General features: G+C 37.0%; 1 protein-coding gene across 5 annotated transcripts in view; it reads left to right on the forward strand.

The window, feature by feature from the left end:
* The window catches only part of USP37 (ubiquitin specific peptidase 37), an 81,261-nt gene that overhangs the window by 31,077 nt on the left and 30,819 nt on the right, over nucleotides 1-19,365 (forward strand). For all 5 annotated transcript variants that reach the window (XM_025891574.2, XM_073878663.1, XM_073878658.1 and 2 more), the window contains 6 exons: nucleotides 5,174-5,335; nucleotides 10,189-10,320; nucleotides 10,474-10,597; nucleotides 11,258-11,448; nucleotides 16,544-16,661; nucleotides 17,939-18,018. In XM_025891574.2, the coding sequence (XP_025747359.1) occupies nucleotides 5,174-5,335; nucleotides 10,189-10,320; nucleotides 10,474-10,597; nucleotides 11,258-11,448; nucleotides 16,544-16,661; nucleotides 17,939-18,018 (807 nt within the window). The remainder of the gene's footprint in view (nucleotides 1-5,173; nucleotides 5,336-10,188; nucleotides 10,321-10,473; nucleotides 10,598-11,257; nucleotides 11,449-16,543; nucleotides 16,662-17,938; nucleotides 18,019-19,365) is intronic.

The following is a 19,365-nucleotide window of genomic DNA, read 5'->3' on the forward strand; positions in this document are numbered from 1 at the left end:
CTATACCCAGCTAAATTATAATTCAAGAGTGCAGACAAATAATGCTGTTTTTAGATACAGAGACAATTTATTCTGCAAGAAGCAAACTGAATAAAGGAAGGAATGAAAATATCAGTGAGTAAAAAAAATTATAAAAGCATATTTGAAAATCTAAATACTTTTAAAATTCTTTTGTATAATAAGTGCATATGGTAGAAACTTCAGAAGTTACAGGGTGCATACAGTGGAAAGTAAATCTCCCTTTCTTTTCTAATTCCTAGTTGTTTATTTTTCCAGAGGCAACTATTATTAATATCCATTAAAGATTATTTTATGCATCTAAATAGTTTGATAGTTTTTATAAAATGAGACTACAATATGCTTGAAAGCAAAAAAATTAATAAAAATTAGACAATAAGAAATACAGGAGTGGGGAAGAGTATAGGGAAATTAAAACATTTTAAGTTACTTTTGAGAACTTCAGTTACACATATTAAAAAGTTAAAGGTGACTTCCACTTCTGGCCAAGATGGAGTGAGAGAGACCACATTTGCCCTCCTTCATGAAACAACTGAGGACCTGGACAAAATACATGAAATATTATGGGTCTCATGACATTGGACATGAGGCAGTGAAGGACAGTGATCCATGAGAGATGGGAAACAAATGAAATTAGCCTGTTGACTGCCCCACCTTGCTTCCTGGAGAAAGTTCCCAGGCTGCCACACAAGGAGGGGGAACCAAGCAGAGCCCTGTGCTCTCCCTGAGTTGAGGAAATGGAGCTGGGAGTCCTGGGAAGCCAAGGCATCTGGAATTCACAGAACAGAGACCGGAGGGGATAACTGCACAGAGAAAGAACTGCAGAGGGTCCCCCTTGAGTATTCAGTTGACTGCTGATCAACTTATGCAGGTGAGTAAACTAGCCAAGGCCTGGGAAGGAAGCACCCACAGGATCTAAGGGAATAATACTTGGAGTTCACGTAAAGCCAGACATGTTCCTGTTCCTTTTTTTTTTTTTTTTTTAAAGTTTTATTTATTTATTTGAGAGAGAGAATGAGAGACAGAGAGTACAAGAGGGAAGAGGGTCAGAGGGAGAAGCAGACTCCCTGCTGAGCAGGGAGCCTGACGCGGGACTCGATCCTGGGACTCCAGGATCATGACCTGAGCCGAAGGCAGTCGCTTAACCAACTGAGCCACCCAGGCGCCCCATGTTCCTGTTCCTAATAGCAGGAGTTTGCATGCTAAGAAAGGTTTTGCCTCATTAACAAGGAAATCTATCCCTGGACTAATTGCTGCTCTGTTCCCACGTAACAAACCTTAAAAGCAAGAACTCAGATCATACTGTTTCCAGGTAACCTAACCACATCTCAGAGCAAAATTCCGGAATGTTTATAGAAGTCAAAACTATCTGGCACCCAATAAGACAAAATTCTCAATGTCTGGCATCCAAGAAAATATACTAGGCAGACAAACAAGCAGAAAAATACAACATATGGAGGAGAAAAATTAATAAATACTCAGAAATGACACAGGTGATAGAATTAGTACATGGATATTAAAAGTTATTAGTCCCCCCCCCCAAAAAAAAAGGTTACTAGTCCAGATCAGTCATGATGTTAAATACAATATGTTCCAGTTAAAGAGAGAAAGACTGGATTTTAAAGGAAGAAAAATAATCTGTATGCTATTTAAAAGAAACAACTATAACATAAAGATGAAGAAAGGTTGAAAGCAGAAGGATGGAAGCAAATATACCTTGCACTGTTCAAACTACAGTGTTTAGTAGTGCACAGTAAGAGATACAACTAATAGGAAGCTAATGATAAATTTTAGGGTAGGGGCACCTGGCTGGTTCAGTCAGTAGAGCATGTGACCCTTAATCTTGGAGTTGAGTTCCAGACCTGCATTGAGTGTAGAGATTACTTGCAAATAAAATCTTAAAAAAAGAAAGTGTAAGCAGATTAAAGACCTAAATAGGAGGAAAATGAGAATTAAAACTTTCAGGAGAGGGGCGCCTGGGTGGCTCAGTTGGTTAAGTGTCTGTGTTTGGCTCAGGTCATGATCTCAGGGTCCTGGAATTGAGTCCCACATCAGGCTCCCTGCCTGCTTCACCCTCTCCCTCTCCCTCTGCTGCTCCCCCTGCTTGTGCTCTCTCTCTGTCAAATAAATAAATAAAATCTTAAAAAAAAAACTTGAAGGAGAAAATAAAATACTTCTGTGACCTTACATTACAGAATTACAGAATTTTTTTTTTTAAGATTTTATTTATTTATTTGACAGAGATAGCGAGAGCAGGAACACAAGCAGGGGGAGTGGGAGAGGGAGAAGCAGGCTTCCCGCTGAGCAGGGAGCCTGATGCGGGGCTCGATCCCAGGACCCTGGGATCATGACCTGAGCTGAAGGCAGACACTTAACGACTGACTGAGCCACCCAGGCGCCCAGAATTAATTCTTAAGACACAAAAATGGAAACCATAGGGCAGTGTGGCCAGGCAGCCCAGCTTCTCAAAGGCTCTTGTTGCACTGTGGCCTGCCACCAGGATGCTCAAGAGGGAGGTCAACTCCGTGGTCGGGTGTGGGGAGGCAATGAAGGAGGAGAAACCTGCTCCTGCAAAAGTAGAAGTGAAGCCAAAAAAGGCAGCAGAAAAGGATAAATCTTCAGACAAAAAAAGTGCAAACAAAGGGGGAAAGAGGGAACAAAGGGAAAACAGGCTAAAGTGGCTAACCAGGAAAGACGTACTTGCAGAAAACAGAAACTGGGGCACTTGGGTGGCTCAGTTGGCTAAGCATCTGCCTTTGGCTCGAGTTGTGATCCCAGTGTTCTGGGATCGAGCCCCATGTTGGGCTCCCTGCTCAGTGGGGATCCTCCTTCGCCCTCTCCCTCTGCAGCTCCCCCTGCTTGGGCTCTCTTTCTCTGTCAAATAAATAAAAGCTTTTAAAAAAAGAAAGAAAATGGAGAAGCTAAAAATGAGGAGAGTCCAGCCTCAGATGAAGCAGGAGAGAAAGAAGCCACATCTGAGTAATATCATAAACCATGTCTTATCTGTGGTCCCTGTCTCCCTTCTTGTATAATCTGGAAGAATATTTTTATCAACTATTTTATAAATGCAAGTTTTTTAGTAGCTCTAGAAACATTTTTTTTAAAGATTTTATTTATTCATTTGAGAAAGTGAGAATGAGAGAGAGAGCACATGAGAGGGGGGAGGGTCAAAGGGAGAAGCAGACTCTCCGCTGAGCAGGGAGTCCGATGCAGGACTCGATCCTGGGACTCCAGGATCATGACCTGAGCCGAAGGCAGTCACTTAACCAACTGAGCCACCCAGGCGCCCCTAGAAACATTTTTAAGGAGGGAATCCCACCTCATCCCATTTTTTTAAGTGTAAATTTTTTTTTTAAGAGGTTAAATTATTTGCTGATTGTTTCTTGGTACAAGCAGAAAGTAGTAGGATATCGAATATGGGAGGCTTTGATTGTCTTGGGTGTCAGCTTAACATTCCATAGATGGGGTAGTTTTTCTAACCTATAATACCAAGCATACTAAATGGCAGTTTGGAGTCAATCATTCATTTAATAGGTCATGAACATTTTAAATTACTTCTTTCCCCATGTTGTTTTTGGTAGAATTGTTTCATAAAGAAAACCACTCCTTGATCAGAATTTTGTACACTCTGTAACATCTTGGCAGTCCAGTTTTCCTAGTAACTTTGATAATGTGCTGTGCAAGATTGAAAATTTGAGTATGTAGTGTATATGATACTTTGAATTAATGGGACTTAACAGTGTAACAGCATATCAACATTTGAAGATAATTGGTACTTGATAAGAAAAATTATCATCAGTTATCATAAATTGGTACTTAAGGAAAATTTGCCTTCAAATTTTAAGCTGGAAGGTCACTGGAAGACGTTTTATTTTTTTTAAAGATTTTATTTATTTGACAGACACAGAGAGGGAACACAAGCAGGGGGCGTGGGAGAGGGAGAAGCAGGCCTCCCGCAGAGCAGGGAGCCCAACGTGGGGCTCAATCTCAGAACCCTGGGATGATGACCCGAGCCACCCATGTGCCCCGCTGGAAGACGTTTTAGAAAAGAATTAAAACTGCATGATTTTTTAGATTTTTGGCACATACACTAATGTGTGCAAATTGAAATATCTACTCATCCTCAGAACAACCAATAAAAACTGAATTGTGAAAGAAAAAAATTAAAACCATAAAAGGTTGATAAAGACTATGTAAAAATTTAAAACTTAGAACATATACAGGGCTACTGAGTGGCTTAGTCGATTAAGCGTCTGCCTTTGGCTCAGGTCATGATCCTGGGGTCCTGGGATCAAGCCCCGTGTTGGGCTCCCTGCTCAGCAAGGGAGCCTGCTTCTCCCTCTCCCTCTGCCTCCCACTCCCCCCACTTGTGCTCTCTCTCTTTCTCTCTGTCAAATAAATAAATAAAATTTTTAAATCAAAAAAAAAACTTAGAACATATAATAGACAAAGGATTAGAACATGAAATATAGGAAAAACTGCAAATCATTAAGAACCCAGTATAAAACCAAGGGTACACAAAAGCAGTTCAGAGAAGAGCAATTGTAAAAATATGTTCAACTTCAGTAGTAATCAGGAAGATGCAAAATAGAACAACAGTGAGATCAGTTTCCCTCAACGTAATGGAGACCATGTGAAGAAATGGAAATTCACTGTTAGTGGAAATAGAAATTGGTACATCCTTTTTGAAAAATCACAAGGTCTCAGAAAATTAAAAATTAAAAATGCTTATTCCTAACATTTTCACTTCTAAGCATATAAACTAAAGGAAGTTCTCCTGGAGATTATGTAAAAGAATATTTGTTGTGTCATTATTTGTAATAGTGGAAAAAGTTAACTGCCTAAATGTTAACTGATGTATCATATCCATTAAGTGAATAAAAGTAAATAGCAAAGTAAAACTATTATTATAGTTTTTCTCGAGTCATTAGTAATTATAGGTTAAGTAGGTATAGTACCACATGCCTCTTCAGCTGTCTGTTGACAGACTTGCTAATTTACCCTTGGGGAATTTTTCCCCAGGTGATCGTTATTATTGATATTTCCTCAAGTTTAGGATTTTTTTTTTTTCAGACATTGACTTCTCTGAATCTGCTAGGGGAAAAAATAGCATGCAAAATTGTTTTGCTTATGCACTATCTATTCTTTTTTATAGGACCAATGTTTCAAGCCAAACTCCCTCTGCCAAAAGAAGTTTGGGATTTCTTCCTCAACCAGCTCCTCTTTCTGTTAAAAAACTGAGGTGTAACCAGGATTACACTGGCTGGAACAAACCAAGAGTGCCCCTTTCCTCTCACCAACAGCAGCAACTTCAGGGGTAGGTAAATTCTTTATAGTTTACTTTCTTTTTATAAAGTCATTGACTGAAGCATATTTTGCTTGATGTCAAAAAAATGATGAAAAGGGTCATATTAATTATAGTTCTCAAATATGTACTCACTTATTAAAGATTTGTCACATCCATAAATAATGGTAACTCCATTATCTAGTCTCCAGTTTTTGAACTTTGAAAAAAATACGTGTATATAACATAATCGTAAAGTAGAAAATACATATTCTCCAATCACATATACTTCATCATTACTCCTGAGATACTTTAACATTATTTTATGTATATCCTCCCCATCCCCTTCATGCTTATATTTTTATTAAACACATAAAAAGATCATAGTATAATAACAAATAATAATAGTAGCAATCTTACCTGAAGTGTTTGTTACATGCCAAATACTGTGTGCTGCGTGCTTAAATAGATTTTTTTCTTTAAATCCTCACAGCCCTTCTGTGAGCTAGATGCCTCAAAAATCCGCATTTACAAATGAAGTAACGAAGGCTTAAAGAAGTTAATTAACTTTCTCAAGGTGATATAGTCAGTGGTACAGCAGTAGTAAATCTAGTCAGTTGGACTTCACGTGCATTCTTTTTTTTTTTTTTTTTTTTTTTGAAGATTTTATTTTTAAAGAGAGAGGGAGAGTGGGCATGCATGAGCAGGGAGAGGAGCAGAGGGAAAGGGAGAGAAGGGGAGAGAGGGAATCTCAAACTGATTCCACGCTGAGCACAGAGCCTGATGCAGGGCTCGATCTCATGACCCTGAGATCATGACCTGAGCCAAAATCAAGACCCGAATGCTCAACCGACTGAGCCACCCAGGCTCCCCTCCACTTGCATTCTTAACCACTGTGCTCTATTCTCTGTTCCCTGATGTTTTCACTCCATATTGATCATGGGCTTCCTCATGTGTTAATATATAACCTTCAACCATGTTAGTATGCATTTAGATTTCCCTTTTTTCCCATTACAATCCAGGCTAGGATGAACATTCTCATATACATATCTTTTTAAAATTTATTGGAAGTTTTCTATAGGATAAATTATTGGAAGTGTATTTTCATTAAGATTAAAGGAAGGCACTTTGAAATGTTTTATTACTATTACCAAATTGCTCTCCTCAAACTGCCAGCTTGTTTTCAGTGTCAGATTACTGTTTTTGTACCAGCTTAAGGTTATCTTTTTACTTCAATGAGTGGCATCTCCCAATTTGGCTTATCCATTGTAATATATATGTTTCATGTCTTAGCAGATAATAACATAAAATATGCAGTGAAGGTATTTCACTTTTTCTGTTTACCTGTTCCTTTTCACTGAGCTTTTTTTTTTCTTTTTTAAGAGAGAGTAAGTGTGTGCACGTGCAAGCAGTGGGGAGAGGTAGAGAATCATAAGCAGGCTCCATGCCCAGCATGAAGCCTGATACAAAGCTCAATCTCACGACCCTGAGATCTCCACCTGAGCAGAAATCAAGAGTCAAATGCTTAACATGCTGAGCCATCCAGGCGCCCCAATAGACAAAATGTTTAAACTGCAGGGAGAAAAAGAGTTGTAAAATAATAGCTGAAGATCATCAGTACTCCACTTTCAATAATGGATAGAATATATAGACAGAAAAATCAGTAAGAAAATATAGGATTTGACCAACACTATAAACTGCCTAAATCTTACGGATGTATATAGAACACTCCACCCAGCAACAACATAATATACATTCTTCTCAAATGCACATGAAACATTCTCCGGGAGAGACCATATGTTAGGCCACAAAGTAAGTCTTAATTTTAAAGGTTTGAAATCATCTAAAGTATCTTTTTTTTTTTAAAGATTTTATTTGAGAGAGCGAGAAAGAGAGAGAGAGAGCACACGAGAGGGGGGAGGGTCAGAGGGAGAAGCAGACTCCCCGCCTAGCAGGGAGCCCGATGTGGGACTCGATCCCAGGACTCCAGGATCATGACCTGAGCTGAAGGCAGTCACTTAACCAACTGAGCCACACAGGCGCCCTAAAGTATCTTCTTGAAACACAATAAAATGAAGCTGGAAATCAGTTATAGATGGAAAAATGGAAATATGTAAAAATTAAATAACACACTCTTAACCAGTAATGTCAAAGAAGAAATCACAAGAGAAATTTAAAAATACTTAAAGATGAATGAAAGCTTTAGCAGCCTACCAGAATTGAGGGATGCAGCAAAAGCAGTGCTCAGAGGGAAATCTATAGCAGTAAACGTCTACATTAAAAAAGAAATGTTGGTAAGGCTGTGAAGAAGTTGGAACCCTTGGACTTTGCTGGTGGGAATGTAAAATGGTGCAGCTGCTATGGAAAATAGTATAGCAGTTCCTCAAAGAATTAAAAGTAGAATTACCATAAGATCCAGCAAGTCTGTTTCTGGGTATATATCCAAAAGAATTGAGAGCAGTGACTTGAACAGATGTTTATACACCCATGTTTCACCTAAAAGTGCAAGCAGCCCATGTGTCCAATGGTAGATAAACCAAATGTGTTTTAGACATATAATGGAATACTGTTTAACTTTAAATAGGAAAGAAATTCTGACACATACTACAATGTGGATGAACCTTGAAGACATGCTAAGTGAAATAAGCTGGTCACCAAAGGACAAACACTGTATGATTTCACTTATATGAATTACCTAGAATAGTCAGATTCATAGAGTCAGAAAGTAGAATGGTGATTGCCAAGGAGAGGGCAGTAGGGAATTATTGTTAAATGGGTACAGAGTTTCAGTTCCAGAAAATGAAAAAATTCTGGAGGTTGATAGTGGTGTTAGTTGTACAACATTGTGAATGTACTTAATGCGTCTGAAACTGTGCACCTTAAAATGGTTAAATAGTGGAGCTCCTGGCTGGCTGATTTGGTAGGGCATGCATGTGACTCGTGATTTCTGGGTTGTGAGTTTGAACCCTGCATTCGGCATAGAGTTTGCTTAAAAAAATCTTTATAAAAATGGTTAAATGGTAAACTTTATGTGTATTTTATCATGATTTAAAAAAAAAAATGACCTCAAATCAATACCTGACTATACCTTAAGGAAGTAGAACAAGAAGAGCAAACTAAACCCAAAAGCTAGCAGAAGGAAGATTAGAGATAAATAAAATAGAGACTAGAAATACAAGAGAAATACAAAATCAACAAAATCAACAAACCTATTATCTAAACTGATAAAAAGAGAAGACTCACATAACTAAAATCAGAAGCACAAGTGAGTGTATTACTGCCAACCTTACCAAAATAAAAAAGATTTTAAGACAATACTGTGATTTTACCACCAAAATTAGATAACTAGATGAAATGGGCAGATTTCTAGAAACAAGGAAGAATTGTGCAGCTCTGAAAAAGAAAGTGTAAAAAGTTGAAGAAGCAGTATGTGAACTCAAAGCCAAAATGAGATACCATTTTTTTACACCCACTAAGGTGGCTATAATTTTAAAAAAGAAACCTGAAAATAACAGAGTGTGTGTTAATTTAAAAAAAACAAGTCACTAAAGAGTATACACTGTATAGCATTCCATCTTTTGTTTTTTATGAAAAAGAAATAAAATACACGTTTGATTATATGTATACATAAACTTTCAAATATATAAAATGGGATATGTAAAATGTTTTTAATATTTTATGTTTTAAATTAGAGTATACACAATATTTAAATCTAAAATTTTATGTATTACATAAAATATATAGATACTTCACTTTTTATATTTTAAGTTGCTGTGTCTTCAAGTTCACTGGTATTTTCTTCAGTGTCTAATCTGGTAATCTCTAATATTTTCATCTATTGTGTTTTCCATCTCAAATTAATTTGGGGGTCTTTTATATCTTCTGTTTCTTTCCTCTTAGGTTTATGGTTTTCTTTGCACCTGTGATCACATGAGGCATATTTATAATAGCTGTTTTAATATCTGCAGTTGGGTTTGATTATTCTGAGACTTGTGTTTATTAAACTCTTTGGTGTCAAATCTAGAGTGGACTTTATTCTAAGACTAACTTAATTCCTTTTTTAAAGCACAGCTCCTCTGGGATTTCTAGTAATATCCTATGAGTTCACCTAGGTCTCTCCACTATGGTGGGAACTCAATCAATTTTGGGTCCTGCATGAGCTCTGGGAATTATTCTGTTAATAGCTCCCCACTAATCATTCTTTTCCTTGAAGTTCTTGCCTGGTGTCTTGAGGTTTTACCCTAAGCATGCACAGGTTGGTATTCAGCCAAATACCGAACAGACTGTGCATATAATGGTAAAGCATATAGTACAAAAGATTAACAGTTGGTAAATATGGATAAAGAATATTCTTGTGCAGCTTTTTTGAGAGTTTGGGAATATTTTCAAATACAAGTGTTTTAAAAATATGTGCTTTAGAAAAACGTTTAGCAGTACCCACTAAACCTAAACACATATATCCTATGACCCAGCAGTTCTGCTTCTGGGCATATACTTAAAAGAAGTGAGTTAAGTTATATCTCAATGAAAAAATTAAAATTATAAATAAGAACAAATAGCTCTTTGGATAAGTCTCCAGTTATTTTTAGCATTCATTTGAAAATGTATAATTTTCCTTGTTACAATCTTAAAATGCAGTGGTTCTCAAAGTATGGTCCCCAGACCAACAGCATCAGCATGAACTGGAATCTTGTTAGAAATGCACAGTTTTGCCCCCCCTCTGTCTAGATCTACAGTTTCTAGTTGCGGCCCAGCAATATGTATTTGAACAAGCCCTCCATGTGATTGTGATTGTGATGCGTGCTATACTGGAGAACTCCCTACTTAAATGAACATATGTCAGGAACTACTGTTGTCTTCAAAAGTACTATTTTTTTCATTTTCAGCTTCTCCAATTTGGGAAATACCTGCTATATGAATGCTATTTTACAGTCTCTGTTTTCACTTCAATCATTTGCAAATGACTTGCTTAAGCAAGGTATCCCATGGAAGAAAATTCCACTCAATGCACTTATCAGGTAATTGTTAGATACTAAGTAACCTTTTACCCTGTTGATTATAGAATAGAGTTTTAGGCACTTAAACTTTTATGTGTCATTGTTAACAGTCTTTAAAATATCATGCTAACCAGACTTTTGTAAAATGTCACTAAACTTCTCTTGTTTTAACAGACGCTTTGCACACTTGCTTGTTAAAAAAGATATCTGTAATTCAGAGACCAAAAAAGATTTACTCAAGAAGGTTAAAAATGCCATTTCAGCTACGGCAGAGAGATTCTCTGGTTATATGCAGAATGTGAGTACTAATTGTTTTTAAACATTTTAGAGATGAGGGAAGTTGAAATGATTTCCGTGTATTATCTAATTTCTCTTTTAAAATGAGATGTGTGTACATATGTTCATCACAAGCTGAAAAACCTGAGGACTTATGGTAAGCTTAGTTTAATATGACTCTTCTGTGTATTTTATCATATTTGAAAAATACAGATATCATTTGCCATTGTAGGAACTTGGGCTATTTTAGCTACAAAGCCTATCTTAGAAAAAATACTTTATCTTAAAGGAGTGGTTCATTCATTCATGCTAATCCAACTGGTAGTTAAAAATATAAAATCTGTCGTTCTTTTTTAAAGAATTTTCTTTAAATTCAATTTAGTTAACATAGTGTGTACATAATAACACACTGTATATTACATGTGTAATACAACATACAACACTATACAATAATACAGTGCATTATTAGTTTCAGAGGTAGAATTTAGCGATTCATCAGTTGCAGTGTCATTTGTTCTTATTCACAAAATATGTACCGCCAAATTGTTAGAGTAAATCTGACCTTTTTCACTTATGGTACTGACCTCTGAGTGCTTTAGTTGTATAAATCACAGTGTTAGCAAGCTATCATTGTGGTAGGAAAGGTTTTGATCTTATGATTAAAGATATTGTGCCTTCTTAGGATGCTCATGAATTTTTAAGTCAATGCTTAGACCAGCTGAAAGAGGACATGGAAAAGTTAAATAAAACTTGGAAGACCGAACCTGTTCCTGGAGAAGAAAATTCATCAGATATTTCAGCCACAAGGGTGTACACTTGCCCTGTTATTACTAACTTGGAGTTTGAAGTTCAGCACTCCATCATCTGTAAAGCGTAAGTAGCCTCTAAGAAAACTCTTTGCCCTTTTAATTCTTTATGGGAGGTGATTAAAATTCTTCTAGAAGGTTTTAATTCTTATTTTCCTTTCTATGTCCTAAGGACACAGAAATGCGTAGATTCTACCAAACATCTCTTTTCAAAGTATCTTTATCTTCAATGAATATGCTTTGTAGGGTGAGAACTAAGAACTCGACTATTTTGTCATGTGCTGTAGTGCTGACTAAACACTTAATTTCGCTCTACAAGTTTGTTTTTGTGGGGTTTTCTTTTATTCTCTGTGTGGAATATTGAGTACTTTCGGAATGCTTTTTCTTCTCTTTTTCCCTGAAAAGACTCCCTCCTATTGCTTATTTTATTAAACCAAATTGTTTTTATTAAAAATGGGTTTTTTTTACGGGATCAAAATTTGAATTATTTTTAACTTTTGCAGTGCTTTTTAACCATGTTTATATTGATTATTCAGGCTTACTTTCTACATTTAGGTAATTTCCATGCTCATTACCAAGACTTCTTTCTGTACCATGCATTTCACATCAAAAGGTTCTATTTTGAGGGGCGCCTGGGTGGCTCAATCGTTAAGCATCTGCCTTTGGCTCAGGTCATAATCCCAGGGTCCTGGGATCGAGCCCCGCATCGGGCTCCCTGCTTGGCGGGAAGCCTGCTTCTCCCTCTCCCACTCCCCCTGCTTGTGTTCCCTCTCTCACTGTCTCCATCAGATAAATAAAATCTTAAAAAAAAAAAGTTTCTATTTTGATTACTTTTTCAGTTATCGATAGTACATCTCTGCATATGTTTTTTCAGAGAGAGTAGAATTTTTCTGTATAAGAAAGAATTGTGTTGCTTTCACACAGGAGTTAATACAGAATTATTGAATCACACATTGCCTTTCCCCCTTAGTATCTTACATATACTGTCCCATCATGTCTTCTTTGTGCCATTTGAGAGAAACCTGACTTTGTGGGTAATCTTTTTCTTCCTGAAAATCTGTGGTATTCTTTATTTTTGAAATTCACATTTTCACAAGTTTGCATCTAAGTATTTTGTTTAATTTTGCCTTTAACATGATGGAGCTTTCTCATCTGAAAGATTTGGGATTTTCTTCCACTCAAAACTATTCTGTAAATGTTACAGAATAGTTTGAAATTTTCTTTAGAAATACTCAAAACCCATATATTGGCTATCCATTTTGTCTTCCATATTTCTGTTTTTCTTAGACTGTTCATGAGGTCTCTCCCAGCTGTAACATTCCAATAATTGTGACTACAATTTTGAACATTCAAATGGACACTAGAAAGATAGTTTTGTGTCACTAGTGTGTGTGACATTTCTTGTCTTCATCATTTCTTCAGTCTTTTGTTTCCCCAGTAGATAAATTATTTTTACAAGAAAAAGTCCAGGTCTTATAAATACAGTCCATGTCCTTGTAAAAGCTGGAGAGCCCACCAGCCGTTAGTAATACGGTAGCCAGTTATCCTTTCCTTTCCTTCTAATGTACTTTCCCAACAGATTTGTTCAAGTTAGAGAAGCAAAGTTTTAATTGTTGTTATTTAATTGTGGGGGTGCCAACCAAATTTATCTTGATAGGAGAATTTCAATGGCCCCTGATAGAAATGGCTACAGGCAGCACAAGAAGCAAGAAGGCTGAGTCAAAGTAGTGGTTGGTACCCCACTTGCACAGCACCCAGATGTTGGGTGGACGTTGACGTGTGTGCACCATGCCTGAGGTGACATGTCTCCTGGGTGGTAGATACACCGGGGCGGGGGGGCAGGCTGAGAGCGGCCCGACAGTGTGGCAAGTCTGGGAGGCAGCACGGCTCTGTGAGGCCATGGCAGCAGTGGCGCAACTACCTCCTTAAAGGCCTTGCTTTAGTTGCTTTATTAGCAATTTCTTTAAGACAATTCCTTAAACGCAAAGTAGTTTTTGGCTCAAGGAAGATACACCTCAAATCGTAATTTTCATTGTTTAGATTCTGTCTCATCTCACTGTAGGTTAGTTTGGCCAATTTGCCAAATGTACTTATTTTTGTAAACTGCTGTAGTTTAAATGGACTTGTTTTCAATGACATTATAAGGTATTTCAGTATAGTAATATATTATCGAATATGAAGAATTCTCCAAAGAACTTAAATTGTCTAAAACTAAGTACTTTTCTCCATAAAACCTTCTGCGGTCTTCCCTATCTCAGTAATAACAGTTCCATACTTATATTTATCAGCCCAAAAACATAGTGTATTTCTTAACTCTTCTCTTTATCTTGCATCCCTACATCTCATATGTCAGGAAATCCCTTCAGCTCTTTCTTCAGAGTATAACCAGAATCTGACCACTTGCCGCCATCTCATCAAAGCCACTATCATCTCTTGCCTGGATTGTTGGAATACCTTCTAAACTGGTCTCTGTGTTTATCCTGTCTCTCTCTAGTCTTTTTTAAACACAACCAAAGTGATCCGTCTAAAGTGGAAGTTAGTTCATGTTAGCCCTCTCCCCATAACCTATAAAAGCTGAAGTTCTTACTGTAATATGCAAAATCCCATATGATCTGTTCTTCAGCAGCCCCTCTTCCCCCAATTAACTCTGACTTCACCTCCTACCACTCTTTCCCCTTCCTCATTCTGTTCCTACCAAATTAGCTTCCTTGCTTTATTTATTTATTTTTTTAATGCCAGATTCTGGTACCTAAGGGCCTTTTTCACCTACTGTACCCTTTATCTCAAATTCTCTTTCCCCATAGTCCTCTGCATATCTTTATGTAAAAGCTACTTGCTCAGTAAGGCATTTTCTAGGCATTTACCCTATTTAAATTCCAGCCATCTACTCTGGTCTTTCACTATTTTTTTTTCCATTGGCACTTATCACTGTCACTTTAACATACCATACATATTACTTATGTTTTTTATTATCTTTTTCCTCCAATATAGCTTTGTGCAGGGAAGTATTTTATCTTGGGTTGGTTCATTACTGTAACCCCAGTGCTACTAGAACAGTTTCTGGCATATATCACCAAACAGTGATCCCTAAGAAATTGCCCAAATTTACCAGCTTAAAACAATAGTTATTAATTCAGTTCCATAGGTCAGAAGTCTAGACAGGGTGTGGCCAAGTTCTCTGCTCATGGTATCAGAAGACTGAAATCAACATATTGCTTATTCTCATCTGGATACCCCTCTACACTCATTAAAGTTGTGGGCAGAAATTAGTTCCTTATGATTGTAGTACTGAAGTCCCCCCATTTTCTTGCTGGCTGTTAGCTGCAACTACTCATTTCCTAAGGTCTGCCTGTAGTTTCATGCTATGTGGCTTCCATAGGCAGTTCACAGCAGTGCTATTTGTTTTCTTTCAGGTCAGCAGTACATGTCTGACTTTGAATCCCTGACTTCCTCTGTTTGAGACCTCTAGACTCAGATTTAAAGAGCTCAAGTGATTAAGTCGTGACCCACTCAGATAATCTGCTTTTTTATCAACTCAACATTAAGATTAGTAACATTAAATCGTATCTGCACAATCCCTTTGTCTTGTAAAGTAACATCATCATGGGAGTGAAAGCTCATCATGGTCACAAGTTCTCTTAAAGGGGATGGAATTATACAAAGGGTAAGGGTCATCTTAGAATTCTCCCTATTAGATAGAGGCACTCAAATATTTGTTGAATGAAGAATATATTTTTATGGTCTCCAGTCTTCAACTGTGGCAGTAGAGAACTGGGGCAGGAGATTGAATATTACTAAAAATGCTGCTGTGCAGAGAGAAGGAAAAACATCAACTAAAACTATTTAAAAGAAGTGAATTTGATTCCAGATAAATAATGTTTTGGTCTCTGAGCCCAGTTTTAAAAATTCTGTAGAGGGGCACCTGGGTGGCTCAGTTGTTAAGCGTCTGCCTTCGGTTCAGGTCATGATCCCAGGGTCCTGGGATGGAGCCCCGCATCGGGCTCCCTGCTCCGCGGGAAGCCTGCTTCTTCCTCTCCTACTCCCCCTGCTTGTGCTCTCTCTCTCGCTGTGTCTCTCTCTGTCAAATAAATAAATAAAATCTTTAAAAAAATTTTTTTAAATAAAAATTCTGTAGAAATATATCCAGTGATCAAAACAGTTCTACTAAACACCTAGAATTTTTTTTTTAAGATTTTATTTTAGAGAGAGTGCATGCGTGGGGAGGGGCAGAGGGAGAGGGAGAGAGAGAATCCCAAGCAGACTCTGTGCTGATCGTGGAGCCTGATGTGGGGATCTCACGACCCTGAGATCATGAGCTAAAACCAGGCGTCAGATGCTTAACCAGCTGAGCCACCCAGGCACCCCAAGAACACATAGCATTTTCATTTTATTTTATTTTTGGTGCAAAAAGGTATTTTTATTATTAAAGCACAGGGACAGGACCTGTGGGCAGAAAGAGTTGCTGAACACATAGAATTTTTAAAGCAGCATTGTTTATGTAGTCAAAAACTGGAAATAATTCAAATGCCCATCAGTCATAATATAAATTGTGGCATGCTCAGAACAGGTTAATGTGAGCCAACAGTGAAGATGGACTATAGCCACATGCAGCAAGCATGTTTGAATCTCACAATCATGTTGAACAAAAGAGACTAAAGATATACTGTATGGTTCCATTTATATAAGGCTCAAAAATAAGCAATACTGACCTGTTGTGTTAGAAGTCAGGATAATAGTTACCTTTTGGGAGAAAGGGGTAGTGATTGGAAAGGGGCATGTGAGAGGGCTCCTACGGAGTTTATAATGTTTTATTTCTTGATTTGAGTGGTGTTAACTGATAATTCGTGAAACTGTACAACTTTGGTTCACTTTTCTATGTGTATGTTGTACTTTAGTTTTTAACTTCTGGGGCTTTTTTAAAAAAATAAAATTTAGCATTCTGATAAATACTTAAGTACTTGCAGTTGAGGTTTTACCTGTATTGATTTAAAGAGGGTTAAAATACTCATGAGAAAAGTCTTACATTATCAACTCAGGCTAGTCTTTGTCAGTACCTGCTAAGTTCTGTGCCGGAACAGTGTTTCTGAAGTATATTTGTATTTATTTTATATTGCACAGTTAGACTTCTAAATGCTTCCATTTGTCTTCTTTTATTCTTACAGATGTGGAGAAATTATTCCCAAAAGAGAACAGTTTAATGACCTCTCCATTGACCTTCCTCGAAGGAAAAAGCCACTCCCTCCTCGTTCAATTCAAGATTCTCTTGATCTTTTCTTTAGGGTAAGCAACATTTTTGGTATTTTCACATAATTAAGTTTTATATATCATAGGTAATTATATTCGAAATTGGTTTCTTTAAGGCAGAGTTTCAACAAAATTACATGAGAAAACAAAGATTTATAAATAATGTTTAATTTAAAAGCTTGATAAATCTAATTGTTAACTCAGAAGAAGACTATTCATTGGTTAAGTAGATTATACATTTAATTCAATAGCAGGTGTTTTAGACAACCTTAGAAACAGTTATTTGTGAACAAATATTAACTTGAAGCATGTGCTAAAATTTGGTAGTGTTGGTAAAAATTGGAGATGCTATGTATGAGTTTGTATCTAAGATCTGAGGAATGAAAAAATACTCTGCTTTTCCTTAGGTTGTATGTAACCTGTTAGAAACAAAAGGCAAGAGTCATGTTTATCCAAAGCTTTAGAGAAATATGTTTCTGTGATATACTGTTAAAGATATTCAGCAAGTTTTGGGGGCATAATTGGACCTATTGTGTAGCAGTCCTTATAACTGATGGAAATTTGTCAGGATCACCCTTTGTCTCTTTAACAGTGATTCTTGTTTTGTTGTAGCAAGTGGGCAGGGTTGTCTTCCTAAGGTTAAAAACAAAATTCTGTTCTTTAAATGATGAACATTCAGCTCCACCCAAAGATAAATACTCTGCTTTTCTTTTTATCATTCCTTACTATTCCTGTTATTATCATAGAATTTGAAGCTTTTCCTGTGTATCTTTACCCCCATTTTTTAAGGATTTCTTGTTTCAGTTTTCTCTAGGTAATGATATCCACCCCAAACTTTGGTCCTTTTAGAGCAGTTGTTCTTAGTGGGCTGTCACCAGAAGATTGAGTTCCATTATAAGAAAGGGGTAGAGTTACACCTAACAGACCAGGAACTCCGCCTAACCTGAAGGTGATCTTATCTCTGCTATGGCCAAATGTTAAAATCTGGATATACTCTTGGCAGTGGTTCTTGTGCATCCATGGGGAAGAGGTTGAGAATCTGCTACTGTAGAGTCTAGTTGCTGTCATAAATTGAGATGTTTCCATGGTAAAAAAGGAAATTAGGAATTCTGAAATAGGGCATGATATTATAAGATACCTATTTTGAGGATTAGGTCTTAATTTAGTAAGGCTTGTGACTAGACACAAAATTTAAACTGCTCGGAGTTGTCATTGCACTGAACTAGTGTGACTAGAAAAGAGTATTAGCATTTACTGGGGTAATGCTGATTCAACTTCATGCTTCTTTATTTTTCCCTCTTGTCTTTTTACAGGCAGAAGAACTTGAGTATTCCTGTGAGAAGTGTGGTGGGAAGTGTGCTCTTGTCAGGCACAAATTTAACAGGCTACCCAGGTAAAATGAATTGCTCTTCAGTTTTTCTTCTTTAAAGTACTTAAAGATATTACTGGGTAAGTGAGGCTCACTAGAATGGATTGGTAAAGCAAAGCTGAGAAAGGAGAGAGTAGAGGGTGGGAGGTTAGGATGCTGTTGCATAAGAAAGGAAGAAGATTTGGAAGGCTGAAGAAGGGAAGTCACTTCAGAGTCCCTGGAAGATGGCAACAAGAGGACGTGGCTGGTGAGACTTTGGAACAATGGTAGGGACTAGGTAGGAGAGTTTTAATTTGGTAATGTATGACATTCAGTTATAATTTGCAGTTTGATTATGTGCTAGTCTCCTCTTCTCCCAAACCTTCAGTAAAAATCTGCCACAAACACCTACACGTGTATGCCTGAAAATAAAACGAGTAATTTTCTGCAGGTTTTTTTTGCATTCCTTTATTCAAAGGATCTTGTAAGTTAGTAAGTTTCCTATACTCAAAACAATTCAGAATTAGGAATGAATTTAACTTAATTAGCTCTGTGTAAACATACATAAAACCAAACTAGCTAGACAAAATATGATGTGATTATGGTGCAGCTTTTAGTTCTTCCCAAGAATAGATCTCAACCACAAACAAGGTTGTTATTATTAAGTATTTATGTGGCACTTTGCCTGCAGAGTGCTTTACTTTCTTTTATTAGCTTCACTTTTCTGTAAGTGTAGAGTTTCTGGAACCTAGCCCCTAGAGACTAGTTCTTGTACATTCCATTATCTCCTTTCTAGAAAATGAGTTTCTTTTAAAGAAATGACTTTCTAAATCATAGCAGTATTATTATGTTGACCATTTCTTACTCAAGAGACTTATTCTTTCCTATTGGTGAGTGTTTTGAGGCAGGAGGTAGAGGAGACAAACCTTAGGGCAAAGGATTGATTGTTACCAGCTGTCATTAACTAAGGAGGCATGTATGGTTTGAAATACTTGTTTGACCTGGCAAGCTGAATGTCTGTTAACCCTTTTCCAGTGTCTAGCTATTTGTTCTTTCAGTGGGAAAAAAAAATACTGAGGGGAATTTTTTTCATTGGTTTTCTCTTTTTTTCTGTTAGGTCATTTGTGTTACAGGTTCATTTATTCCAAACTTTAGAAGCCTTTGTATCATAAATCCTGATTATCAGACTTGCTCTGTTTTTGTACATTTCAGTATTAAAGCCCAGTTTACTTTTATTCATGAAGGGCCTGGTATCTTTATCAGATATGTTCAGTTTTAGTCCACCTCATCTTTGTAGATAAGTGATTTAGACTATCATCTGTTTCATATTACCTTTTATTTTGGCAAGATTATTTCGAAATGTAGTCAAAATATTTGACATTAGTTTTAATC

The sequence above is a fragment of the Callorhinus ursinus genome, unplaced genomic scaffold (genome assembly GCF_003265705.2).
Source record: "Callorhinus ursinus isolate GAN/ISIS: 27379988/994484 unplaced genomic scaffold, GSC_fseal_2.0 scaffold2, whole genome shotgun sequence".
Classification (NCBI taxonomy): domain Eukaryota; kingdom Metazoa; phylum Chordata; class Mammalia; order Carnivora; family Otariidae; genus Callorhinus; species Callorhinus ursinus.